Source organism: Corvus hawaiiensis, chromosome 2 (genome assembly GCF_020740725.1).
Source record: "Corvus hawaiiensis isolate bCorHaw1 chromosome 2, bCorHaw1.pri.cur, whole genome shotgun sequence".
Lineage (NCBI taxonomy): Eukaryota > Metazoa > Chordata > Aves > Passeriformes > Corvidae > Corvus > Corvus hawaiiensis.
Genome location: NC_063214.1, coordinates 31,092,823 through 31,120,175, shown reverse-complemented (window position 1 = coordinate 31,120,175; position 27,353 = coordinate 31,092,823). Strand labels below are relative to the sequence as shown.

General features: G+C 46.5%; 2 protein-coding genes and 1 non-coding gene across 7 annotated transcripts; 1 reads left to right on the top strand and 2 right to left on the bottom strand.

Moving 5' to 3' along the window:
* Positions 1 to 277: 277 nt before the first annotated feature.
* NCAPD2 (non-SMC condensin I complex subunit D2) lies at positions 278 to 27,226 on the bottom strand. Of its 5 annotated transcripts, none has more exons than XM_048294081.1 (31): positions 26,650 to 27,226; positions 23,889 to 23,964; positions 23,733 to 23,791; positions 23,094 to 23,275; positions 22,413 to 22,552; positions 21,965 to 22,092; positions 21,757 to 21,880; positions 21,528 to 21,675; positions 20,444 to 20,641; positions 19,799 to 19,933; positions 19,152 to 19,236; positions 18,239 to 18,416; positions 17,912 to 18,033; positions 16,765 to 16,971; positions 14,620 to 14,794; positions 13,854 to 13,938; positions 13,591 to 13,724; positions 12,471 to 12,603; positions 10,843 to 10,927; positions 10,577 to 10,738; positions 10,122 to 10,336; positions 8,328 to 8,439; positions 7,893 to 8,016; positions 7,533 to 7,688; positions 7,130 to 7,307; positions 6,043 to 6,137; positions 3,470 to 3,550; positions 1,240 to 1,426; positions 879 to 1,005; positions 586 to 744; positions 278 to 413 (listed from the first exon to the last, which is right to left on the bottom strand). In XM_048294081.1, exons 3-31 carry the CDS (start codon positions 23,740 to 23,742, stop codon positions 331 to 333), a joined length of 3,948 nt encoding a protein of 1,315 aa, XP_048150038.1. In that variant the 5' UTR covers positions 23,743 to 23,791; positions 23,889 to 23,964; positions 26,650 to 27,226; the 3' UTR covers positions 278 to 330. The 5 variants fall into 5 exon arrangements, with proteins under 5 accessions (XP_048150038.1, XP_048150037.1, XP_048150035.1 ...); XM_048294080.1 differs by lacking the exon at positions 26,650 to 27,226 and adding an exon at positions 24,796 to 24,911; XM_048294078.1 differs by lacking the exon at positions 26,650 to 27,226 and adding an exon at positions 24,057 to 24,207.
* On the bottom strand, positions 23,350 to 23,672 carry LOC125322278. Its single transcript, XR_007201931.1, has one exon. It is a non-coding gene; the product is annotated as a small nucleolar RNA U85 (small nucleolar RNA).
* On the top strand, positions 24,369 to 25,181 carry MRPL51 (mitochondrial ribosomal protein L51). The gene is made up of 2 exons (XM_048294084.1): positions 24,369 to 24,721; positions 24,911 to 25,181. Exons 1-2 carry the CDS (start codon positions 24,448 to 24,450, stop codon positions 25,105 to 25,107), a joined length of 471 nt encoding a protein of 156 aa, XP_048150041.1. The 5' UTR covers positions 24,369 to 24,447; the 3' UTR covers positions 25,108 to 25,181.
* Positions 27,227 to 27,353: the final 127 nt, after the last annotated feature.

Genomic DNA, 27,353 nt, shown 5'->3' with positions numbered 1-27,353 from the left:
AAGGAATGAGCATTTTGTACTCCATGGGTAGTTTGGCTCTTCTTAGAAAGACTTTCTTCCGAAGATTTTATTTTTATTTTAATAAGAGCAGCTTATTCTCATCTGCAAAGCCAGGGCAAAATCAGGCCAAGTGGCAGCTATGTTCATCATCACTGCCTTTCTTTGTGGAGATATCAAAAGACAGGCTTGGAATTGCTTCAGCCTGGTGTTAACTTCCATTTTGTCCTCATTTAAAGCACTGTCATATTATGGGGTAGTTCAGACAAGAGAAGGAGACTGTTGCATAAAGGGAGTTTTATTTTTAGTAAAAGACAGTGGCAGATGGTTCTCTCAGCGCAGCCGTCGGCCTGAAGATCTGGTGATGGGAGTTGTTTTGGTGGGGTTTTCCTCCTCTCTTAATTCTGCCGATAGCTCTAAAGAGAGTAAAATGTGTCAGTAATGATCACTCCACTGCTCTGAGCAGAGAAAGCTACAGGCAGCCTCCACAGTGCTCTGAAGCCCATGACCAAAGGGACATCTCTGTTGGGCCAAATGTGTAGTCCTTCTCCCCTTTCACCCTCAGAGCACACATGTGCAGTGCCTTACCATCCTCAGAGCTGTTCTCCTCGTCGCTGGAGAAGGTAACGATGGCTTTTTTGCGTGGAGGGCGCTTTTGGGCACGCTTACGATTTCGGAGGGTGCGAGACGGGGGTGTGACAAAATCGTCATCTGTGTTGACTGGGCCCAGGGGCTGGCGGCGTGAACCTGTCAAGAAATAGGGAAAAAAAAATAGAGAAAGGTAGCAGCTTTCTGTCTGTAAGAGTGAGGAAAAGTCCCTAGGTGTCTCTGCTGGACTACAGGATCAGGGGAAGGCTGCAGTCTCACAAAAAGGAACATACTTCCTATTGGTTTCCGCTTGGCTGGCACTGGCATTGGAGTTTGACTACCATCCTGGCATGTCTCTGTTGAATCCAGTCCTTGGTTATGGGAGGCAGAGAGCTTCTGCTCCAGCTCTTCAGCTAGAGCCTGAGGGAGATGTAAAAGAGTGGTGGAAAGGAAAAAAAAAAAAAAAAAAAGAGAAGGTGAGGGGAGAGAAGTATGACATCCATAGCAGAACTGCCATCAAGTTAAATAAATGAATTGATAAATTGTTTGGGATGAGGAATAGTCTGCCTAAAATGGAACACTGCAGGGCTCTCCAGTCACTGTATGTAAAAAGCAATTGTTTTTCTGGCCTGGACTCTTGTCCCACATCCTTACTTTAGTCTCAGGTTTGATGCCTGCTCTGCGGAATCGAGCCAGCACAGTTTGGAAACAAGTGTAGACAGTTGGATCTTGGAGCTTGTCTGCAAAGCAGTCATAGTTGTCCTGCAGCTTGTGAAGGCCCCGCTCCGAGACTGGAAGCAGAGTAAGGCAGTGGGACAGATCCCGATACTGACGCTCAGTCCTGGGAAAGGCAAAGATCACCATTAGTTCTTTCAAAAAGGGGTGTATGAAGATGAGCTAATAGCATTTCCTGCAGGTGCTTCTGCCCTGCAGAACATGAGATTCAGGTTGTTCTGTTACAAGTCAGTGACAGGGTGCTGTGCCATACCATACACAACCACCACTGTATTCCATGACACTGACTTAGTGCCTGTTGGAAAAACAGGAAGGCTCCACTGCTAAAGAACACAGTCATTTGTTTGAAAAGTGTCAGAAGTTATTGCTAACCAGGAGGAGAAGACTCAGGTCAGGATTCCTCTTGAAGGGCCTTATTTTAACCACATAACAAACCCCCCCTTGACTGTTAATTTTTGCATGTTTGAGATGATCTCAAGCAGAAGCTGCATTTGATGTTCTCTCTTTCTTTCCTGGCTAGTTACATAAAGAAGGTCATAGTCATTAAGTTATAAAGACAACAAATAACAAATGCTGTATCAGAGAAGGACTACATTCAAATTCCAGAAAAAAATCACTGGAATAAAACCAAAGGGAAAGAAAAACAAAAGCACATACTAACATCCCTAATGTAGATCACTGTGATGGAATGGGAGGCAAAAAAGTGAGGCCAAAGCCCCTATTTTTAATATACACAAAGCGAGGGCCCGAAGTCTGTCCTGCACATGCTGTCTCAGGATGTTCTGCTCAAACCCAGACAGGTGGAGAACAAAGGTGCAGCATCCAGGTGTTTCCACCTTTAAAACCTGAATGACACCTGGCAAGTTGCTATGTTTAGAACTCCAGAAATGCTGAGGAGGGTGATGGTGGCTACAAAATCTTTTCTGATACGCCCCTGTTTTAGCCTGGAGCAACAGTCTTGCTCTAGCAGTACTACTAGTGTGCATCAAGCTGATCATCTTTGAGGTACAGAAATATCAGGACATTCTCCTAAAGGCTGGACACAACTTACATACAGATGGTTATTTACAAATGTGGTGTGAAGAGCTCACCAGTGCTCCTGGGAGGCAACTTGGGAGAGAGGGACCACTCTCCACTCTTGCTCAGGAAACAAAATCCAAATATTTTGGGAAATATGCAACTCCCTGAGGCAGCTGAGCAGATCACATGCCCAGGCACTGTGTACAAATGGCCAAGATAAGCAGACACAGCTTAAATCTCAAGGGCAAAGCCACAACAATGGAGAAGGAAAACCACAGGAATGGGGGAAAGCAGGGTACACCAAAGCCAGTGGAAGTTAAAATGAAGATATCTAACTGGAAGTACATGACAGGGAAGAAGATAAATTTCTATTATTCTTCTTCTTGGAAGGAAACAAAAAGTGTACACCTGGGTGAATGAAATTATAGCTTGGGGAGCGGGGAAAAAGCAGCAAAAACCCAGAAAGAAAAATGTTATCCCAGATTCACAGTGTGCATCCTGCGCTCTGTAATCAGCACAACGAGCAAGGCGTGCACATCTTGGAGACAGAGCAAAGCAAAAGCCAAAGTGTATGGTGGCACAAGCCCTTGAATAAAATAATAATAATAAAAAACCAAAACAGAATCCCAGGCATAGACTGAGCAGCCCATGCATGCAGAACAAGGACAGGCCTATATCAGCTTGATAGTTGAGATCACCCCAGGCAGGATGGCTGGAGAGATCCCAGCTTCTCAGCTGAACACACTCATTTCATAGCTGAGTTACAATAGCCTGTAGAGAAGAATCACAAAGGTATGTAAAATCCACGTGCAGGATGTCTCCTTGCTCAGCTGTAATGCAGATCTAGACTGTCACAAAACTTTTTCCTTAAAAAAGGAAGGAAGAGGAGATAAATCACTGCATAATAAAACCAGAAACCTTAATTTATAAGTATTCATGTATTTTTAGGAGAAGGTACTTAAAAAAAAAAAAAAAAAAGGAACTTAATCCAAGTTAAGTCAGCATTTGTCACTTTGCCATGTGAAGAATATAATGGGAACCTGTTAGAACCACCACATACAAGCTCATTTCTTCTAAAAATTCCTGAGAAGCAGAAGCACTTGGCCGGAAAATGAAGATTACAACCCACCTGGCAGTCCGGAATCTCTGACAAAGTTTCTCCACCAAGCTCTCTGTTTGTTTTTCTTTTGTAATATATGAGAACAGATGTCTGCAAGAGGGGGAAAAAAAAAAAAAAAAAAAAAAAAGTTCAGAGCCCATAGAGGAATCCCCATTTCAGGTGGGAGGGGTATTGAAAAGGCAGCAGTGCTGACTTCTAATCTGCTCCTTCCATCCAGTTTTAAGAGCGTGCAGCATGTCCAGACAATTTCCTCCCTTCACAAGTTGCACTGACAGACTGGTTTGTCTGACAAGCAGACCTTGAGGGGAGCACTGTGCAGTATGTTTTTCCCCCCTCAAAACCATGCTTGTGACTTTTTCATTACTAATTTGCTGGAAGTGTGTTGTTGCATTTTGGATCAATGCAAAAGTGAGCATTATTTTGCACTAAAATGGGAACAAAGCCTAACACAGAATTTAAATGCTAATCTAATCTCATTTTTTTCTTAGCTTCTTGAGGAATAGAGATACCTGGACTTTAGCCCAGTTAAGTACTTGTGCATTTTGCACTATGTTCTCTTAGAAATTACTGAATAACTTCTATTTATTAAGAAGGTCCTGCTGCTCTCCCTTTTTCTCGTACCAACATTTCTGTTAACTTTAGTTCAGTCAGGTTGCCACTGGCCTTGATACAATTGTTCTAAAGCACTTCCTTGTTCAGTCTTTGTTATGTCTACTACCACCACACCAAGCTGCTTTTCTAAGATACATAACAGAGACAGCATTCTCAAGAGTCCTCCCTTTGCATTTGTTCCAGCATCAATTCATCTTTAACTTCAATGACCAGAACTATGGCAGTACTCCAGGCAAGGTCTCACCAGCACTGCCAGTGCTTCTCTACACCAGAAGAAACTGGGCTGCTAAAGCAGGAAGTAGAATGCATCTCTAACTTTAGCCATACCTTTACAGAAGAGGTTAAACAACTTCTAAACATTCAGCCTTATACTCTGCTCTGCTAGTTTCCATCTCAGTTTTTAATCACTAACTCTTGCACTCTCCAGTTAGTCCTTTAACAGTGATGGTCCCACCACTATCCCCATCTTTTTTAAACCTCTCTGTTCTCCAGTTGGCAAGTATCCCTGGAGCATAAGGCACTGCTTCATACCTAGCCTGTGCTTTTGTCCACCATGGTTTCCAAGTTAAACCTGATCCTCTCCACAATGTAAGCATTTCATATAATGCTGCATGGGGAAATAGTTCAGTTTCAACTACTAATTCTCTTATTTTCCTATTTAAACAATATGTGGTGTGTTAACTGATGATCAGGTCTTTAAAATTAATTATCCTTATACTAATTTGATACCTGTCTATTTTGTTAAATCAATACTGCCTCTTCTCTTATTTGCCAGACACTTCCAGTTCTCTCTGTGTATGTTGCTGGAAGTCAAAAGTCCATCTTACACCTTCCTTAACCCCACCAATCACACTTTAATGAAATTGTTACACTTATTATGCTCTAAGTCTGTGGTAATTAATTAATTAAATTACATTAATTAAAAACAGTACTGAAAATTCCAAAATTATTTGGAATTTTTCTACATGCTGCCTCTTGTCTCCCTGTGATGGTTTGCTTCACTTCAGACATTAACTTCCACTTCTATGTGTGCTGTCAGGAACCACAAGCTGTATTTCCCAGTATTGCACATTACCCTCCTTAATTAAAACCGAAGCAAAATATCCATCTACTTTTGCCACCATAAATTAATTTCAGTCTCAGTTACACCCTCCCTAATAGACTTTTTCTGTGTCTTGCAATTCCTACCTATCCTAAATCCCATCCCTCTTCCTAAATGCACTGGATTCTCATAGGTGGAAAGGCTAGTTGAAAAATCATGGGAGATTTTATTGTTCCTCTCTTCAGCAACAGCAATACTTTTGTCTAACACTCCCCTCTATAATCCATAGGAATTCAAATGACTCAGAAAAACCCTCATGTGGTTAAGTTCCAGAAATGAGAGGAAAATTTCTGTGCTTTACCAATAAAGACATTATTAGTGCTGTCTATGAGCAACCAATAACCTCAGACTGAAATATTCCAACATCTCTATAGTCCAGACTAAGGCTTTCTTGAAAAAAACCAAAACACCAAACCAAAAAAAAAACCCCATAAAACAAACCACCAGAAAGGCACCCCAGACCCAAACCTGTTACTATAACTACTGCTTTACTAAAACTGCTTACAAAACTTCAGTAGCTGCCAAAATGACAAAGGCAGCAGAGTCTTAAAAACCTGTTGTGTTTTCCTAGTGTTGTGTATCCATGTTCCCATGTGTAAAACCAACTATTTTCCTTTTCTAGAGGGAAAGTAATTTTGAGTTAGTGGTAACTCTTTGTAGAGTCTCTCCTCACTCCCAGCTGTGTGGCTTTAAAATCAATTCCCCTCAGCATGACTCCATTTCCAGTACAGACTGAAAAAGTAAGATCAAAGAGACCAACTGAAAAAGCATTTTCTACATGTCAGTGTAGTTTTTCTTCCCTTGGTATGGCACCCCCTTTGCATAAACATAGTCCTGGCAATAAGAGATTTATGTAACCTCAGAATACCTCATAATAGTGTGGAAGGATTCCTCCTCTATGCCGCTGTTAGGATCTGAGAGATGACTGATGATGTCTGGAAGCAGGTTATAGACAGCATTACCCTGTGCAGAACACAAGTTTCTACATGAGATACAGCACTATAAAGGATATTTTGAGTCAAGCCAAATAAGCTGCCCACTTGATCCCAAATCTACTGACTGAAAGCACCAGTTTTTTTAAATGAGCTGTACATAGCCAGCCATGCCTACCCAGGAGTATTTGGCTGGGGGGAAAAATCCCAGCTAACCAACAAGCTAAATACTGCACCTCAGCTCTGCTCTTTGGCAGACTTGGATGCAGTTTCTTTGCTTTCCAACCTTATCACAACCCAACAAAAAAAGCTTCCTGATAAAGGAAACAGCCTTTCAGTTCATGGAACTGCTTTGCATCTTGCCTCAAAAGGTCCAGTCCATATTCTCTTTCCCACTGCTTATAGATTTGTCATACACACTGCAGAGATAGCGAGTCAGTGCAGTCAGGTGGCCAGCTCTGCTTCAACAAAGCAGACTGAGACAGAAAAGCCCCAGTGTCACTGCAGCCTCTCAGGCAGTACATCTCAAACTCTGAAGGGCCCATGTGAGGCTGCACATGGAATGAACAGTGTACAGGGGGTAACACTGCTCCTGTTCTTACCTGCTTGGGCAGAAACTGCTGCAATTTAAGTATCTCAGTGTCCCACAGCCAAGAACTACCCGGAAAGATTTCAGAGAAGGTGCATTGCCTGAGCCATAAGGTCAGGGAACTCTGCTGTAAGGCCTAAAGGTGAGCTACAGAAAGCTGTTCCCAACCCTGTGCTGGGCAAACACAAGCAAAGGAAAAAGGCAGTGGTTTGGAGCCTGCCTTCCAATGTCAATGGATGAGGTCAAATTCAGCAACATCAGGCAGGGATGAAGCAAAGCTTGTATTTCTTTCAACTCCCCTTATTTAGTCCACAGAAAGACACACCAATGGCTCTACACCATTAACACACCTTCTCCAGAACCCATGTAATTGATGCAGCCTCCAACAGCCCTTCCCTGCTCTTGTGAAATAAGGTCCCAGAGCAACCACTTGCCTTGTTGGCGAGTTCACCGAAGAAGTTCTGAGCCACTCCGACGATTGCCTCCTCTGGGTCTATGAGCAGAGCTGCCATTTCGCTCACTTGGCCCTTCACCTTTACCATGTCTTTGAGGATGAGGTGAGTCATCACCAGCCCAGCCGTCTGCCTCACGCTGGGACAGGGGTCCCGCAACCTGACAGGAGCAAACAGTTACTGCAGCACGCAGCGAGGGAGTGCCTCTGAGTTACTGGTACTCATGACAGCCTATTCCACAGCCCAGGGAACCACAGCTCTGGTCTCCCTGCACCAACACCTTCAATTTGCTTCCTTGGGTCATTCTCACCTTCTGGGGGCCTGGTGTCACTCTTCCACAGGGTTTTCATCACATGTCCTCTTCCAACAATGAGTGTAGCATTACCTGGCATAGAGATGAGATGTCCAAGGCTCCACCAGGTTGGGGAAGCGGATGGCCAGATCTCCTGCTGCAATAATGAGGTTGGATCTCACACCAGGCAGAGCGGACTTCTCCATCATCGTGAACAGCAGACGCAAGTGTGAGTCACAGAACTCAGAGCTAACAAGACAGGGTACAGGAAAGAAGGGACAGATAGCAAAATTCCATCTCTCAGAGAGCAGAGGAAAAAAACCAGCTTAAAAAACAGTGATCTATGAACACTCTTCTGTGTTTGTTCTTTCCTTGGGAAAGGAATTGCAACATTTGCTTGTCCTTTAGTGCTAGGAAGGCTGGGAAAAGAACTCTGGCATGGCTCAGCAGTACCTGATCATGCAGAATTTGCCAAGAGCGAGGGCTGCAGCAGCTGACAGCGCCGAGTCACTGTAGAGTCCAGGGCTGTTGCAGATCTTCAGCACCAGTGGAACAAAGGCAGAGAACAGGTGCTTCCCTAGAGTGGGGATAAAGACAGTGAGCATGAGAGCACTGTTTGTGCATCCCACTTTAAGAACAATGACTCCATTTATCCCAGAGCTGCTGCAAGCTACAGTTACTGGTTGACTCACTTTCACCACTGAACAACCACCTCCAGAAAGGCAGAGCCAAGAAACAGACAGCCCATATGGAAACGGACACCATGGAAAATGACAGTGCTTCCTTCCAAAGGAAACAGCCTTCCTCCTTCAGGATCTGTTACCCACTGTACCTGCTCTTTCACACAGGCAGGCAGAGCCAGTATTCCTTGGTGGCAGCCACACTTACCATCTAGGAGTTCTGTCTCACAAATACTGCGGATGAGCTCGGCCTCAGTGTCATCAGCCGTGGCTCCCACAAGGCCCAGCTCCTCCTCCATAATGGTCTCATTCCCTGTGCTCTGTGCAGAGAGGAGACTGTAAGAAAGCTGTCAGGCAACAATAACCTCTTCCTTCTCAGGGTTCTCTTCTCTTCTCTCAGGTGTGAGGTATATGCACGTTACCAGCTGCACAACTAGAGCGGGGAACAGACTGACAGAGTTTAATAACCCACTTTCCCCCAAGAACTGAATGAAGCTGTGAAGGGTAGTCCAGGATTTGCCAGTCCACATGCCACAGAACACTGGTCACAGGATCACATAGTAAGGTTGGAAGGGACCACAGTGGGTCATCAGGTCCAGCCCTCCTGCTCCAGCAGGGTCTTCCTAGAGCACATTGCACAGGATTGTGTCTAGATGGTTCTTGAGCATCTCAAGTGAGGGAGACTCCACAACCTCTCTGAGCAACCTGTTCCAGTGCTTGGTCATCCCCACAGTAAAGAAGTTCATCCTAATACTCAGGTGGAACTTCCTGTGCATCAGTTTCTGCCCATTGCCTCATGTCCTAGTGCTTGGCACCACCAAGAACAGCCTGGCTCCATCCTCTTGGCACCCCCTCCTCAAATATTTACAGACATTGGTGAGGTCCTGCTCTCAGTCTTGAGGCCTAGGAGGCCCAGCTCCCTCAGCCTTTCCTTCTAAGAGAGATACTCCAGTCCCTTAATCATCTTTATTGCCCTCCACTGGACCTGCTCCAGGAGTTCCATGTCTCTCATACTAAGGAGCCCAGAATGTAAAGAAAGCCTGAACTACTGACACTACTAAGGTAAGACAGACCTAAGAGACATCCAGCATCAGTGTGTGAGTCCTGCATAACTTAAGGAACATTCAAATCCCAAAAGCAAGAAGTTCAGAGCAGCCTTTGAATTGCTGGTTTTGTGAGCAAGATTATGGGAAACCTTATAGCAAGGAAAAAGCAACATAAGGGAAGAAGAGACGTGGGCATTGCAATGGGGACCAAATCTGTATCCAACTGCTACCTTTTTGAAAATCTCATCATAACCTCCTCCTTTGTGGAAAGTGGTAGTGACACTGATAAGCAGGTGGATGAGGAAATGAACTACAAATTTCTCTGTGGACTCAGCAGGGTAAGCATCTAATAGCAACTTACCAACTGGATACCTAGGGGGACACATTTTTCCCTGTTCTTACCCAGGAAAGTCAGCCACATTACAGTCTAGAAAACATCCCAAGGTAGACCTAACCAAACAGGGCATTTGTAGCATCCAAATCACATTAGAAAGTCTACTCTTAAACCTTCATCATTTCTACCTAACAGAGGATAGGACTCTCAAATCTTCTGGACCAGGGTTCTAGGAAGCTTTTTTCCAGAACTCAGGGTACAAATGGATGTTTTTCACCACTACTGCATCAGTTGCAAAAGATTGCTCTGGTAAGAAAGGAGGTGATGAATACAAAGGAAATGTTTGCCTGAAGCAGGAAGATAACCATGGTCAGGACATAATCTTTCACTCCCTCCCCTCTGCCTCTTCAAAACTCAAGACCAGTGTGGGAGTTTTAGTGAATAGGGTCATTCAAGGACCTTAACTCTCCCTGTCAATCCTAACCAATATGTGTCTGTTTCTATTCCTGAAGCACACATTGCTCTGGACCTCATGCAACCTCAGGATTGCATTCTCCAGATGTTTGCTGTAGCTGGGACATTACAAGAGCTGCCCATAGAAAAAAAACCCCTTGGTTCTCACCTGGGGTCTCTGCTTCTTTGTGCTGGTGTCAGATTGTTTCTTGGTCTTCTCCTCTTTGAGCATGCGGCGTCTGCGTAGCTCTGCACTCACTGACACTTCCAAATATGCTACCTGCTGCAGTGCCACCTGTCCCACAAGGGACACCAGGTGTAGCAACAGGAATGTGGGCAGACTGCCAGCACCATCAGAGACTCTGCTTGGAGAATCCCCTGCATCTAAAGGAGAAAAATTACCACAGTTCAGTGTTAATCTAGACCTCTTCTCCATCAGTTAGTGCCAAGCCTCACTGTATAACCCATCTCCACACTCCACAGACTCCTTCACAGCACTCGCACCCTCCCATGCCAACACCACCAGCAGCCCCTCAGCTCTGTTCTCCTGCAGTTACTCTAGGCCACCTGAAGCAGCACTGGAAACCACAGGTACAGATTTCCTTCATCAACTTTTTTCCTCACCAGCTTTCTGCTCATCAGCCTCCTGCAGCTTCTCTAGAGCTTGCTGACTGCACACATGCAGGATGTCAGCACAGATCTCCTCTGCCCCTTCTGCCAGCTGGTAGATGAGCATTACTGCTGCCTCCATGAAGGGGATCCAGTGACTGCTTGGCTGGGCAAAGCCTGATGAGAAGAGGGAGCAATGTACCCACACATACCAGTGACAACACAGGCGGTCTTGCAGCCCAACCCCATCTCCTCCAAACCTCCTGCTGACCTGAGCTCACCTTTACTCACAGTCTCACTCAGGCAACCAAAGAGCATGTGGTTCTGTGGCAGTCGAAAAGGGGCACTGTCCTTCTCCAGTGCTGGCTGCAGAGACAACAGGCAAGTTACTCCCATGAGAGCAGCACGTGAGATCCCCCCATGCCCTTCCCAGTACTTAACCTTGCTGTGTGCACAGTGTTAATCAAGCCCATGCCGGGCCCATAGCAGGGATATCCAGTACTGCTCTGCAGCTAAACATGCAGCAGGGACATTACTGTCACTTGTGACGGCATGGTGACAACATTGGGTGGATTTGAAGCTTGGCCAAATGATGATCCCAGGCCAACCCAGACAGTTCCACTATCTCACCTTAAATCAAAATAACTCTTTTGAAATTTCAAAAGGATTAATTTAAAATCTGATATTATTTACTCCTTCTCCAGAATGAATGAAGAGGGAAACCTTTAGAGCATCTTAGAGCCATCAACAATAAGTCAACTTGCCTTGGGGTACTCCAGAACCATAAGGGTTTGTTTAAAAACAAAATACCACCAGTGGAAATAACAGAGGATAGGTCTGGGTCCAAGACCACCTCACACTTAGGTTGTTGCATATATTCTGTATCAGTCACACCACATTTTAGCTGGGAATAAGATAACCTAGAGGGCTACTAAACCAAGTATGACAGTATCTGAGGTGTCCCAGCACACCTCTGTCTGCCTGATGAATATATACTTGAACAAAATAGAATTTACTTGAGGATTTACCAGCTTTCAGTAGCTTGAAACAAAAATTCCTGATTCACCACAATCCTGTCCTCTGTACTGAATTTCTGGTTGGGAGGATGGGTGGGGGAAGAAGAAGAGCTACTTCCAGTCAGTCAGTCAAATATTTTTGGTTCAGTCCCTTTTCACATACAAGCTTAACTGCAGACTTAAGTCAACCACAAATTGAATTACAGCCATCTTTAGAACATTTAAGAATGTTCTGAATTGTGTTAACTCATGAAGTTTGTGCAGCAACAACCCAAGTGGGACAGGCTGTCAGAGAACGATGCTGCTTTGTGAAGGAGGGTTGCTTTTGTGGTAGAACTCCTGAACCAAAATGCCCCAAATAATTGAGTCAAAAAAAACAGAGACTTTTTTCCAAGTGCACTAAAAAAAAAAAAGTATAAATTGTTTCCCAGGGAAAGAAGCCATCAACCATCGTGTTGTTCTAAGTAACACGGACAGGTTTGAAAACCTTTCATGTTTTATATTCTGCTGTACAGCTGACAACTCCTGAATATCAATTAATAGGGAGGGCAAAAGAATCACACCACCAGAACATCAGTAGAGGAAAGGGCTTCATGGTTGAGAAAACACAAATCAGTTTCAAATTGGGAGTCTGAAGAAGAGAATTGAAAGGAAAACATATTTTCTTGTGCACTGAACTCTTTACTAATTGAACTCAGCCTGTTGCCTAATGAAAATTCTTTTATTACATGTTCACTGATGTGTGCTAAGCTTTCCAGACAGTGCTGCTGAATGGTCTCAACCTACTTAATTTCAAAATCTGTAAAAATTTAATTACCTCTCTCTCTTCTTCCATACAAACCATTTTCCCCCTTTGTTTCTGGGTGACCTCAAGAACAAATCCAGAGCCTTACCTTAGGGTTACTGGCAAGCTTGGAAATAACATTGCATACTTCTTGAGGCAGCCTGTAGTCTTCACATGCCTTCTCAGACAGCCCCACTGTCACCAAGATGTCCAGGTTGCTACCTACGATCTCTGGCTTCCCTCTGTGGAATGGAAGGGATGGGGGTATCACATGAGGTGCTGCTGAAAGTTTACAGAAGTATGGATAACCAAGAGAAATACTCCTTGTACCTTGTGGAAGGGAGTGGTTTGAGTAAGAGGACAAAAAAATAAAACCCATCCAACGACTCAAGATACAGCTAGTGGAGCAGCAAATAATATTCCACAGAAGCCAGTATAATCCACTTTCCACTAGGAGACAAGTTTCTCCAAAGTGATCAACACTTCTTTGTAAAGAAAGAAGATTCTTGACTCTTCTTTTTGATCAGAAAGGACCAAAACTTACAAGGATAAGAAAAACAGAAATGTTGGAAAGTAGAAAAGAGTCCAGGAGCTCAGGACTTGTGACATATGCCACTTCTTCCCCTGCTGCGGGAACCAAACCAAACCAACATCATCCAAAAGAAGCCAATCCCAAATCCACACCCACCCGTTCCCCTTTCTGCTTGTGAAAGAACTTTAGGATCATCACTGTGCAGGCCTGTTTCTGACTCGTGAAGGACTGAAGTAAGAACAGCAAGAAGAGCAGGTAAGTTGAATGCCAAAGGGTTACTGGGCTGAGAAACTGAGGAAGTAAAAACCTTTTAGTGCAGATACATTCTTTTTTGCCCTCTGAAAGTGAAACATTCATTTTTCTTCATGCTAAAGGCTCCAGACATCTCTACTCAGCAGCTTCTCACTGTTCTTATCCAAACACAGACAAAGCTGCAGAGCTGTGACACTGTAAACTCTGAGAAGGGATGGACATTCAGAACACAGGGAAAATAATCTAATCATAATCATTCAGAGGCCGTGCTGGTGGGACCCAGCAACAACTGTGTTTAGTTCCAGGCTTCATTACCCCATGAGAAGGTTACTATTTTTGAAGCTAGAGCCAAGAGTCAGCTGATGCAGCACCCACAGTTCTTCAATAAAAATCGACTCCCTGTACATCCTTCCACTCACAGGCTTTGACCTGGCCCCAGGCTCACCGTGCCATCATCCCCAGCAGCACCACAGCAGCGCGGCGTTCGAGCGCCGAGCATGGAGATTTTTCCGTGAATCGCTCCCAAAGCAGCTGGGTCACAGCAGGCCTTATTTCATCTTTCTGCACAAACTCTGAGATCTGCAAAAGCAATGCAGTTAAAAAATTAGACAGAGGCAAAGGAGAATGAACCTCAAAGTAAAGACATAAACTGCAATGACTACCACTTTAATAAAACAGACACAATCCAAACTCAAGGCAAATACTCACTATTTCCTCTAAGCACTGTATCGTTCCCAGTGACGCATCCACCATGATGAGAGAGAGAGAATGCACCAGGCTCTGTGCCTTGGCCCTTTGAAAGGGGAAAAATAACAATAAAAAATTAAAATGTAAAGAAAAAGCAACTGTCAAAATTAGTGCCCTATTGGGAGAGCTGAAAACATCTATTGGATAACAGAGTTGATCCCTAGGATCAGGAAAACTTCTCCCACCACAAGCTTGAGTTCTCGAAGTCACCCAACTCAAGTGCCAATGACCATGATGTGGGCTTAAAAGTCCATTGCCTTGTGCACTGGTGCTCCTTCTGGTGCTCAAAGATCCAATCAGAAGCACTAAGCAGCCACTTCCCAGTTTATTTACAACCACAAGTCAAAGTACAATTCCCCAGAACATAAGAAACTGCAAATCTCTCTATGAACAAGTGAGGACGGAGCACAAACTGTAGAAGTGCTGTCTCCAGGCAATATTATCGGGGAGAAATAAGAAGCAGCAGGTGCCCTTTATTGCCCTGATGGTACAAATGAGGGTGAGTTATGATGCATCTCCCCAGGGATGACAAACCAAGAACCAAGCTCAGCAGTAGGTCCTGCAGGAAGACCGGGATATTCAGATAATAACCTTACCTTTCAGTTCAGCATGGAGTATGGCAACTTTTAGTTCTCTTCCTGTCCATACCCCATTCCCAACAGCAGAAAGGGGATGTGGGTGGGAAAGGAGAAAAAAAACCCAACCATCTGATTAGGAAGATCCATACCTCTCTGAATCCTCAGTGGGGTTCAGATAGAGCTGTCTGTAGGCATTCAGCACAGCCTCCTTAATTCCAGGCTCCTTTGACCATATGAGGGGCAGCATCCTGCGGACTCCAAGCAGTGCCTGGGGCACACCAAACTGCGAGACCGTCACGAAGAACTCAATGGCCTCCTGCACCACTGCAGAGAGAACAATTGTGTTAGTGCAGTTCTTCCCCACTTCCCATTAGAGAGGCCATTAAAATAAATTCATAGGAGTAGTGGTCTCACAGCAAGCTCTACAAGCATCTAGAAATCACTGCTACTGTCAGCAGAGGGCTTGAGTCAGAATGGGATCACTAGTACAAAGATGTAGATGTCCCAGAAAAAAGAATTAACAAGTTAACAGTATTGTAGCTAAATCCAATGTGATACAGTTAGGGAAAGAGCAGAGAGACTTATCTTTGATAAAGAACAAAATTCTCTTCTGGGAAACAGTAGCTTTGGGAAAAAAGATCTCATAGTCACAGCAAACAGCTGAATATAAGCCCCAGTGCAATGCTATAACCAGAGGAACTAAGCTTTTTGATGTACAAATGGGGTAAGGAATACTGTGTTTGGTTCCAGCTTGACTACTCCTGAAATACACTGCCCAGTTTTCTGCTCACAAGACAAGAAAAAACCATTAAGATAGACAGCATCACAAGGCATCCACAGCAGTGATTGAGGAGTTGTACAACAAACAGCTCACAGAGTCTGACCTCTGGTTAAGTAAGAGCTTTTACCAGTATAAGCCCCAACTTAAAATCAGAGTTAAGAACATCTATCAGGCAAGCTGGTATGCTTTCCCTGTCCCCAGTCACATGAGAATACATAAATATGCAACAGAAAAAAAAAAAATATATATCTTCAACTATTAAATCTTTAATTTAAAAAGGCTAAATCTGAGCACACACATCCCCCTAGCACCAGTCCCTCACCCAGCAGCATACTGTTTCCATTTGGAGACAGTATCTCAAAAGAGCTCTGCTGTTCAGACACTGAATTTGCCTTCCTTACACTACAGCACAGGACAACAGGGAGATGAAAAGTTAGTAAAATTCATGCATCCATAAAAAAACACTCCCACAATCAAACCCCAGGTGTTTAAGTATCAGGTAGGGCACTTTCTTGGCCTTGAACTTCAAAGGACCTGTAAAGGCACTGAACCCAGGAGTTCATTTCTGTGTGTGCAAATAGCTAATGACACCAAACCTTGCTGGGGAAGCCCACATGCTGATCACAAGTAACGTGAGCCCTCAACAGAGATGAAGCCTCAGAAGTGTTTGCATGAAGCCCAGGGCACTGCAATGCCCACACCCACACCCCAGATCTGTGCAAGTGGATGTGCTGGAGAGGATGGGAGAGGGAGTTGTGCCCCTCATCCCTTGGAAATGCCAATTTCTGATAAACACTGCAAAAAAGTCTAAGTGATTACAGTAGTTCTAATACTAAATATGAACAGCTGAATTAACTCAAAGGCCTTCTCATCACCACCTTTCTCTACAGCACTGAAGAGGACCAGGCCACAGAACCTGTTGATCAGGCTCATGTTTAACCATAGAATAAAGTTTGAAGAAAGGTGAAGTGGATGAGACCAGCTGCTTAGTTCCCCTCTTGAGGTCAGCATAACACCTGAAGCTGTGTCAGCACACTGAGCACGTAACCAAACCCAGCTTCACTGGCCAGGCTTACTTTGGGAGAACCTCAGCTGAGATGATGAACATACATCCCTCCCCACAGGAGGCAGGGCAGCTTCCACAAGTGAACTCACTTTGGTCCCCTGGCTGTTTTTTTCATTTCAGAAAGTTCAAAAACATTTTATTTCAAATGTCTTTAAAAACAACTTTTAAACATTTAGAAATACATTTTTCAACTTTGATATTTTAAAAAAATGAACTCCTAAAAAGTCTGTTCATGCCCTGTTCAACCCCTTCATGACACCCATTTAGATGATGCTTGCTTTTCCAATATCCTGGAAGTATCTATGACATCTACTCAATGAAGAGCAGCCCCTTCAATCTTTTCTCCTTCCCCTGTAGCTCCACCACTCCAACATCTTCTCTCAAGCAAGGGGAAAGATCTAGAAATGATGAATGGGGATAAAAGGGCTCCATGGTTATTTCACATACCTGAGACAGAGTTTTCGTACATCATCTTGCTGATCAGGTTCAGAGCTTCTGTGATTTTCACTGAGAAGTTGTAAGCATCCTGCAGGTATTGCACCAACATCTCCTGTTTGACCAGCTCTGCTGGAGGCTCCTCTTCCTGTACTTCTTCAATCTTATCACTACTGTTGTCATGTGGAGGATCCTCACTGTTCTCACCTGGGCATGAACCTATACAGCACATTTGTTTGTGAGCAGTACTCAAGATACAAGAGAAACAGGCGGTTCAGGGCATTTTAACCCTCCTCTCCCCCATGCCACAGTGACACCTCCCGAGAGCCAGGATACAAAAATCCAAATTCTGCCATCAGACCTAGCTACAAAATCTCAGCAGGCTGTGGAAAAAGTTCCAGTGCTACAGTGTGATGCTCCAGAGACATGCCAGCTTAGTATAATGGTATAGAAAGGCATGGTCCAGTTGGGGTAAACTCCATTAAAATGCTGATGGGGTTAATCTGAACTTGATAATTCCCCAAAGATAGATGAGGGCCCTAAAAGGGAACCAGGGAGAAGGCAAACACTACTACTCCTCAACAAAGTTTGTGCAAGTATGGAGAGTTGACAAAGTTAAGAAGATTTTTAGACAATAGACTTCCAACAGAAATACACTCAAGGCAATTGGCTAAGCAACCTTATGCTGAAACAAACACCAAACAAAGTATGCAAAGTCTTAAAAATACACCCAGAGGCTCAGGCCTCAGATAACCAAGACTTTGCTTGAACCAGATACTTGGTCAAGGCTGCTAAGGGTAAGCATTATGTGCCACCACCTGTTCAGGAAGCAGAACTCCTGACAAATTCAGACATGGCAGAAGGGTGTGAGTGGCAACACTGGCTTCACTCCTCTCAGACATTACGTGAGTTAAAGCACCAGAAATCCACTTCTACTGGGACCATGGAACTGTTCCAACCAGAAATTAAGATCAATATGATCCAGCTAAAATGCCAAGGTACTAGATGAACAAACAATCCAGAGATGCTGCAGCTCTATGAGCCGCCAAGTACACACAGACTGAGCCCCACAGGTCAGAAGGAGGGACAGAGTATTACAGACAGTTTTAGTCTGGCTCTGGCATTATCCTGGACTTAGGGAACAGAGTGATACAGTTACCTGTGTAAAGTCTCTTCAGAACACCCAGGATTGTTGCCTCTTTGTTCTCCTCCCCAGGGCCATTGAAAGGTTCCTTCCCCTGGAAGCGACACAGGGCCTTCTGCGTAAGGCGGGCCGCGCTCCTGGACAATGACATTGCCCAAGACAGTATCAGCAACATGTCAGAGCAGAACATAAGGGAAAGCATCCAACTTTGCCCTGAACACCTGGGAAAGCAGCTCCTACCAGCATCTTGTGCTGGGTGCCCACGTCAATCTCTTTCCACAGAGTAATGTTACTGGAAATCACCCCTTGGGATAAACACTGTCAAACTGCTTGACTTCTTACTTGTAATTCAGCTTCTTCAATAGCCCAGTGATTTGCTCCACTGTACCCTCCACTGTTTCTTCAACTTCCAGCTCCTCCTCTTCCCCTTCCTGCAGTGCTTGAAAGAGCTGCTGTGTGGCAGCCCTAACTTCTGGCAGCATTGCTTCCCACTCTTCCTCTGGGGCAGTCACTGGAGCTACTTAAAAATCAGACGGAATGAAGAACACAGACTCAGGTGACACCTTTAATGGGAAGGAAATCTCATCTGGAACTCAGGAGTTCTACTTCCCCTACCCCCTCCCCAGGCAGGCACTGCTCCCATTGCTGATCTCACCCAGACTGCCATAAGAATAAGACAAGAACTCTGATATTAAAAAAAAAAAGAAAAGAAAAGAAAAGAAAAGAAAAGAAAAGAAAAGAAAAGAAAAGAAAAGAAAAGAAAAGAAAAGAAAAGAAAAGAAAAGAAAAGAAAAGAAAAGAAAAGAAAAGAAAAGAAAAGAAAAGAAAAGAAAAAGAAACCACTGAAGGTAGAAAAAAAAAAAAGATGGGTAAGGCAACCATCATTAGCCTTGGACTTGGTGCTGCCTACAAATCAAGTTTAAATAATATCTGACCAAAATCATGACTCTAGCAGTTCTTGAGTGGTAGAAAAGAGAAACCTGGGAGGGTATTCATAGATGTTTTCAGTTCTTACCCTGAAAATAGGATATATAGCTATAAGGACTGTTGATTTAGGCATGGACATTCATATGATCCTTTTATAACACCACCATAAGGAAAACTGTTGTGAGTTTAATCCCAGTTATCTGGTCTCACCATCTCACACAGGTAAGATCTGAGACAAAAGCTGTCACAACCTGGGAGCAAACTTAATATGAAGAAAAGTAAATTCTGGACTGTCCTAGAAAGTGGAAAGAGGAAGAAAGGAAATTACCTGCTGTGGGCCTCCTACGATCCTTCATTTCTTGCAGTTTCTGCACTTCTTTCTTCAGTGGCTCATCCAAGTCAGTCCAGTTTAGCTGAAGATGCCAGCAAGAGAAGAAGAAATACGTCAGTTATTCTCCTTTTCCTGAAATGCCAGAATTCTCTCTCTTCCACTCCCTGCTTTAGTTGTCAATCCCCATAGATAACCCTGTTTTGGGAAACTGGAATAATAGACTCTGGCCCTGATCTTAGAATGAGAACTGCTCTAAGTTGCCAGTCTAAGGCTCAGAAACTCAGGAGAAGGTGCAGCTAAACACAAAGAGCTGCAGATTCATGAAGAATATTCTAAAAAACTAATTCTGATCCTAAGGAGAGAAACCCCACAGTGGATTCCAATAAAACTGCTGCAGGTTTTTACCTCAACCAATTACATCCCTCCTGGTCTTCTGCATAGCTGTGAATTACACCAAGAGAGGGATGAGCCCAAGAAAGCAAGATCTGAACCTGGGAAAACCAGAAAGCTCCCACCTGCAGAGTCAAAGGCTACCTTGTTCCTCTCACAAGACACAGAAATGCTACTGCCCTGGCTATAGCAGACTGCAGATATTCAGCCTGCAAACAGACATCTAATCCATCCACCATATTAGTTGGAATTACCTTGCTGGAGAAGGGGTTGTTGGACAAAAACGCAGCCAGGAGCTGGATCGCATTTTTAACCACTATGACAGATTTGTCTTTGAGCCGCCCAACAGCCAGCGACACCACAGACTGAAACTGAGTCAAAGGCAGGGCCTGGCACACAACAAGAGCACAGATAAAGTTATCAAGGAGGCTCAGAGACTTGGGAAAAGTTTACTGCAGATATATTCATGTACTAAACGGCACAGATTGTAGATTTACAGAAAAGTCTAGGGCTCAAAAGACCTCTGGATATATTCTGGTCCAGCCTCCATTGAAAGCAAGGATTTAGGCTATCCAGGATCCTGTTGAGTCGAGTCTTAGAATATCTAGTAATTGTGATGTTTTCCCAGTGTGTGAAAAGAGGCTGTATGCTGTGCTCTTTCTTCTAGTTTGTCCCAGTAACAAAGAGCAGCTTTTAATTTCCACCCCCTTGTTCCCCCACCCCTGGGATCTTTGGTCTCTTGGAAGAAACTGCAGACACTACAATACACAGGGACAATACCTTTCTCTGTTAAAACTTCAATCCCTTCAAACAAAAAGCAGGGTGGCAGAAATTCCCTTAGAACACACAAGAGGGGAAGGGATGACTGAGGCAACACCATTTCCCCAGCACAGACTTGCCTTGTGCTGAACGATTCGAGTGAAGAGCTGCAGCACACGGCTGCGCACAAAGCTATGGATGTCACACACGTGGGCCTGCAGCATATCCAGGAACTTGTCCCGAGTAGCACGGGCAGCTTCCTCCAGCTGATCACCTTCCAGCAGCTGCACCAGCACTTCTGCCATAGCTGTCAGAATGGCATTTCGCATCGTGTAACTCTGCCAAGACAGGACTTACTGAACTAGGAGCAGACAAAAAGACATGACTTGATATGCCCAGAGTTTGGGCCTTCCAAGGCCCAGGCTCCAGTTTTAAGTGATTGTTTGCAGTACGGACGTTGTACTAAACTTGGGTGAACATAGCTGTGCCTGCAAGACAGAGTAACCTCTGCTATGAAGACAGAGAGAGTTGGTCTTGTTCAGCCTGCAGAAGAGAAGGCTCTGGGGAGGCACCTTCCAGTACCTAAAGGGGGCTATGAGAGAGCTGGAGAGGAACTTTTTACCAGGGCATGCAGTGGTAGGACAAGAGAGAATGGCTTCAAAGTGAAGGTAGGTCTAGATTAGATATTAGGAAGAAATTTTTTACTAAGAGTGTGGTGAGACACTTGAACAGGTTGCCCAGAGAAGCTGTGGATGCCCCATCCCTGGAACTGTTCAAGGCCAGGTTGGATGGGGCTTTGAGCAACCTGGTCTAGTGGAAGGTGTCCCTGCCCATGGCAGAGGTGTTAAGGTCCCTTCCAACTCAAACCCTGCTATCCAGGTAGGTTCATAGAAGCCAAGAACTGACATGAGAAACACTTACAGCAGGTAAAGAAAAGGTAAGACAATGACAAACTCATTAAGTACTGAAGAACAAGGGACAACAGCTGGGACCTCAGACAAGTGGCAGTCTCCTGTTCTCTGACATCTGATAGTGACAACCAGACAGGAGATGTCATGGTTTCTGTTCCCTTTGCATCTTTTAGGTAAGGGCAGAACCTATCCCACAGAGCAGGTTTTGGTTACTTGAGCTCTGTGAAAGAGGTTCTGTTTTCAGACAGAAAAACTGGATAGCAGCATCTCTACCATTTGACTTTTCTGGACAGGTGACTTTGCAGAAACGTACCTCCCCATCCAGGTGAGGCAGGAGAACACTCATGTTGGAGAGCACCAGAGCTGGAATCTGTTCAGCCAGTTCACTTATAAAGGTAGCATAACCCTTGACTCCAGAAGCCTCACGAGCCAAATCCTGAGGACATTTCTGTCCAATTTCCCTGCACAAAAAGATGAAACAAGGAATGGGGTGCCTCAAGTTGCTTGAGATAGAAGGACAAGCCTTGAGGTATTTCTCTCACCTTAGCAATTCACCCACCATGCTTTTCAGACCATACTCTTTAGCCCAGAGGCTCACAGCCTGTGCAAACACTGGGGCTACATGTTCGAAGTGCTGCAACATCTGTGTGATCTTCAGAGTGGCACCTTTCACACGTGACAAGGAAGAAAGAAGTCAGGGAAAGTAACTGGGAATGGCTTCAGGAAGAAGGCAGAAGAGCAGGAACTCACTGAACATGTGGTCACAGTGAACCAGAGCTGCAGCAAGCAGATGTGTCACAGCCTCCCGCGTGACCCGGTACCTCTGAAGGCCGATACTTGGATTCTCCAGGATACGGTAGCAGTTTCCTGTCATTAAACTAAAACCAATAAAAGACAGACAGCAAACCTCACTATAACAACTTGAACAAACATCATTCTAGCACACCACACATTTCTGTTTGAGAGATTCTCCAGTATCCCCTAAAAATTAGCAAACATCTGAATTTTTAAGGCCTACATGAGGAAAGGAAGCGGTTCCTATATACACTGCTTTTGCCTCCAGCTGTTTCCTCAGTTTCCCAATGATCTGCACCCCACAGAGGGCTGTAATACCACCTCACTGGTAGATTTATAATTTAACCTTTTATCCCTCAGAAGCAGTCACTCATTCCACATATACATCTGCTTCAACCCATACCTGACAAACTCTTCTTCCATGGCTAAACGACCCCAAAGCTGACGGAGATCCAGCTGCAGCAGCTGTGTAAGGAGCCGTAAGAGCGGCTCCCTCTCCTCTTCCCACAAGGATCCAGAAGTCTTGGCAAGGTTCTTCCTGTTCTAGAAAGAAGATTACACAGTGAGATACATCAGCAGCTTCACAACACACAAAAACCCATTACTACCCTGCTTCCTTCAAAATATAAAAAGTCCGCTAAATTCTACAGCATTAAGAGACACACAGTGAGATGTGTGAGATCACAGTGGGCTTTTTTTCCCCAGTTCTTTCCTCTCAGCTCAGGCCAGCACCGGTGCCTTGTGTGGTTTAAGGATTCTACCTGCATCCACTGCCATCATCTCTGCCCACAGACAGGAAATCTTCAGAAAATACTGGCACACTAAGTTCCAGCCAGAAACTGAAGAGTGAAATAGAAAGGCCTAGGCATCCAAGTGTCTGCTGATGTTTAGACACACGATTGTCCCTTTGGCTGTTTTCCATGCACAGTTTCACAGGAGCACCAGCGCTCCACATTATGCACTGCTCTTGCTGGCATTATGTTTATATAAACCCAGCTATAACATCTGACAGATGGCACAGAGTTCAGCAAGCTTAAAATTTTATTCTGACTTTTATCATCTTTCCCCCAGCCCCCTCACCTACCTTCCTACCAGGATCTGCCTCCAAACAACTGTTCTTGCAGGTTTCCATTTCAAAGGCATTCATCAGACCAGTCAGCAAATAGCAGTTCATCTTAAGAGCATTGAGATGAGCAGCACGGTCTGCATGGCTCAGCCCAGAGTCGCTCAAGATAGCAGGAAGTTCATTGGAATGGTGGGAAACCACTGAGGAGAAGCAGAAAGTCATGAGCACTCCTTGCCAGGTCCCTCAGACATGCTCTCTTTTGAAGGCTTAGAGCAGTCATCAGATTACCAAAGATGTGTGCTCACATCTCACCAGCTGTAACACAGGCTGCCCCCTGCAACGCAAACCTTGGGCGTGCTGTCTTGTCCTATCCCCACAGCCCTTTGTCAGCTCAGAGAAACACTCGCTCTGAGCTGATACATCCCACAGATGTATTTTCCAGGGACATGGGCAAGAGGATTTTCTGTCGGTCTGCCCTTACAGCGAACATGCACAACTCAGCATCGTCCACCAAGATTACAGACCCGTATGACAGGAATGGGCTGAGGGTGCAGCCCAGCTGGCCGAGTCACATTAGCCTTTATATCATCATTGAGCTGCCAAGGGAAAACAACCTCTCCGTTAGTGCCGCGGCGGCCGGAAACAGCGGGTACCCACCGTGCATCATCAGCTCCAGGGTGTCCTCCTTGACAGCCGTGCCCACGGTTCGGAAGTGGCTGCGGGGCAAACACAGGGCGTAAGGGCGGCGAGCACAGAGCGCCTAGCAGAGGGGCAAGCGCCCGCCCCGCCGCCCCCTCCCTGCCCGGTACTCACTGCAGCACGCTGTACACGCAGTCGAAGTGCTGCAGCACGGCCAGCGCGCCCCGCGCACGGAAGGCGGCCCGGAAAGCTGCGGGAAAACACGGAGAGAGACGAGGGGGATGGCCGTGAGCCGGCGGCAGGACCAGGCCCGACCGGGAGGAGGGCGTGCGGACACCTTACCTGCGAGTGTGGGCGGCAGCTCGTCGGTGGACAGCACTTCCTGCACCATGTAGCGCCCGGGGCCGCCATCCCGCAGCAGATCGGCGGGGGCGAGGGGCAGATGGAACTCCGGAACCGCCGCCATGGCCACCACCCCGCACGGCCCCGGGCGCTCAAAACTGCGCGCGCGGGCCGCGCTCGCCCCGCCCCTTCCCGCCACGGGCCTATCAGCGCCCGGCGGCTGCGCCGCGCGCCGGCCCCTCGCCCAATCGCCGGCTCCCCTGCCCTCCCGACCGTTGGCGCGACGTCACCCGCGCGCCCCTGCGCTCCCCGGCGGAAGGGGCGGCCCGGCGGCAGCGCCGCTCTTCCCGTCCCGTCTCGGCCCTTCCCCGGGGCACCGGGGGTCATCCCCATGGCGGCGGCAGCGGCAACGCTGCTGCTGCGGGCGGCGGGCCGAGCCTTGCTGGGCCGTGCCGCTCCCCTGCCCCGCGCCGAGCGGGGCATTAGCGACTGCGGCGGGGCGCGCTGGGCGCCTGTGCGGCCCGGCCTCCCCGTGCCGCTCTCCTCGCCCTTGGCAGGGCTCACCCGGCCCATCCGCATCAAGGAACCGCCCAAGCGCAAGCCGGTGGATCGGTGGACGAAGAAGCGGGCCTTATTCGGGGTGTATGATAACGTGGGGATCCTCGGTAAGACACATACCCCGCCCGCATGTCCCCAGCGCTGTGGCCCTGGGGCGGGAGGGGAGCGAGGCTGGACCCACCTGAGGGCTGGCGCCTCTGCCAGCAGTGACAGGGCAAGGAGCATCTGGGCCGGCCGCCCTGGGAACAGCCTTCTCCAGTGGCTGGCTTCATCTGTCTCTGCTCCCCTATTCTCAGGCGGCTTCCAGATCCACCCGAAGAATCTCATCATGGGACCCACTTGGCTGCGAGGCTGGCGGGGGAACGAGCTGCAGAGGTGCCTCCGCAAGAAGCAGATGGTGGGCGATCGGATGTTTGCAGAGGACTATCACAAACTGAACAAGAGGATCCGGTACTTGTACAGGCGCTTCAATCGCACCGGAAAGCACCGCTAGGGAACAGCAGTGGCTTCAGCATGTGGAGTGTAGTTTTGTGGCATTGCAGTCAGAATAAAGCCAGCTCTCACACATCTGAGTTCCCAGTACTTTCTACAATCTTTGCTGTGTATTTCTACCCTGGTCTCAAGGTCCTGCTGCTGCTCCAGCAGTCATTTCTGTGCCCCCTCAGTCATTTCTGACATACTTCTTGCAGCCATCTGTTCAAACCTGAATCCCTGAACTTGACCCTCTGGTCCTCTGGTTTTTTCGCCAGGCTTCTAGCATCCTTTCAGTCTCTGAGCCACAGGTTCTCACATCTAACATGACAATTCCAGTACTCTCCAGCTTAGGTTTTTCCTCATAGCCAAATTTTTCAAGTTAGTGCCACGAGGTCCTGCCAATATGTCTTCCTGCTAACTGCTTTCCCCCTTGCCCTCTACTTGTCTGTGATTAAGTGTGAATGATTCAAATGTTAGTTGAAATGCATCAAAACTAGTCTTAAGAATGAGATTTGGCTCATTCCACACTCATGGTGACTTGATCCCCTACTAGTGACACTTAATGACCAAATGGCCTTTTGTTTATAATTAGGCAGAATTTGCAAAAGTAACTCAGGTATTTAAATGTTTTTGAAAACTCTTGTTTCTAGTTGTTTCCGTAAGCGTTGCCAATTCCTTTAGAGGAGACTAAGTCACAGCTGGCATCCCTCCAGTGCAACGTCAAACCACTGTACACTTGGGAAAAATCCATACGATGAGCAGGCATTTGCGTGCCAAATGTGCCTTAGTCATTAATTTAGCTGCTAAGCAATTGGGGAGTTATCTGCTGACTGTATCGTGCTACAGAGCAAGGCTGCTCTGTCTCCAAAAGTATTTGGTTGGAAGTGGCAAAGAATGAATGGAAAGAACTGTCTTTAGATCTAAGCCTGAGGAAAGTGAAGGCAAACTCTCTGTTTAAACAGCTGAAGTCCACATTCTCAGGAGCAGGGTGGCAGACCTGTGGGACTTTGTCAAAAGATGTTGTGGATTCAGGAAGCATGCACAGATCCAAGTGGAGACTGAGCAGGTATAGCAAATCCTTGACTGAAAACATGTCAGAAACTGGGAGAGTATCAGAGAAAGTATCTCGTACCCTTTGTCATCTCTTAATCCCTAAGCACTAGCCTGGCTAGGGCTCTGTGGCCACTAATTCCATAAGCTCAAACTTCACTTATTTGCAATGGTTATTGGAATGGTCCTTAGACTGCAGTAAAAAGGCTGCCAGGCTACAGAAACTTCTTCCTCAACTCGTCCTTTCTGTCTGAACGCAGAGTTTAAAAATCTTGAGTGCTGAGGTCAGTGCCAGTCTGCTCCCATCTGCAAATCACCTGTCTCTAGTCACAACGCTGCATTACATCTTCATCTTGTAACCACGATCTTCTAGTTACTGTGCTGTAATCTGTACCGTATCTGTCTTGTGCACCTAATAATCTATGGGATCTGACACTAAAAACTTACATGAATGTCCTTATGGAAGGAAAAGGTAATGTAAGTGTGAGCCCATGCTTGTCACTCTACTCACCATGCAAAATTCTGTATGAAGAGTCTTCTTGCTCCAGTACACTCCTGCCCCCTTTTTTGTCATGAATTGGAGAATCTCCCCTTCTGATCCAGCTGGCTTCCTCAGATCTTTAGATGGGAAAACCCCAAACACATTGCTGTTCTTGGGGCTGCTGTGGGAGCCTCATTTCTCCCAGCAGGCTGCAGAAGCTCGATTGGTACTTGTTCAGGTTCGCTTTCGTGCCGTGCTGTATGATGGAAGTGGGCCAGCGACACCATCTCTTAATTGCAAGGACAGCGGATTAACCAGAGCCAACAGACACACTGCGGAGGTGGGATTTCGGGAGCGCTCCGCAGCCCCCACCACAACGGCGCCAGCCGGGCTCGGCTCCAAGACGAAAGCTGAACGGGGCAGGTAACCACGATCAGGCCCTGCGTGACCTGCACGGAGCGCGGCGGACCCGCTCAGGGCTGTCGGGGGCGGAGGGTCCAGCGGCAGAGCCGTGGATCGGGACCGGGGCCCTGCGAGCCCGCGGCCCGGTGAGGCGGGGGGAGCACCGGGCAGCCCCGGCCCGCGCACCCCGGGACCCCCGCAGGGGGCGGGGCCAGGGCGGGGCGCAGGGCGCTGCTGCCATTGGGCAGCCCCGGGGCGGGGCGGGGCTTGTCCCCGGCGCCCTTGGGGCGGGGCCAATAGTGTGGCCGTTTCCGCAGGGCGCGCAGCGCTGA

What these genes read in the sequence shown, in the direction of transcription:
- NCAPD2 (XM_048294078.1), bottom strand. Translation starts at nt 24,180, where the DNA reads ATGGCGGCGGTTCCGGAGTTCCATCTGCCCCTCGCCCCCGCCGATCTG. An exon ending in GCTGCCGCCCACACTCGCAG is followed by an intron (nt 23,965 to 24,056) that starts GTAAGGTGTCCG and finishes GTTTTCCCGCAG; the next exon opens with CTTTCCGGGCCGCCTTCCGT. An exon ending in GGAGAACAGCTCTGAGGATG is followed by an intron (nt 414 to 585) that starts GTAAGGCACTGC and finishes TACTCTCTTTAG; the next exon opens with AGCTATCGGCAGAATTAAGA.
- MRPL51 (XM_048294084.1), top strand. Translation starts at nt 24,448, where the DNA reads ATGGCGGCGGCAGCGGCAACGCTGCTGCTGCGGGCGGCGGGCCGAGCC. An exon ending in TGATAACGTGGGGATCCTCG is followed by an intron (nt 24,722 to 24,910) that starts GTAAGACACATA and finishes CCCTATTCTCAG; the next exon opens with GCGGCTTCCAGATCCACCCG.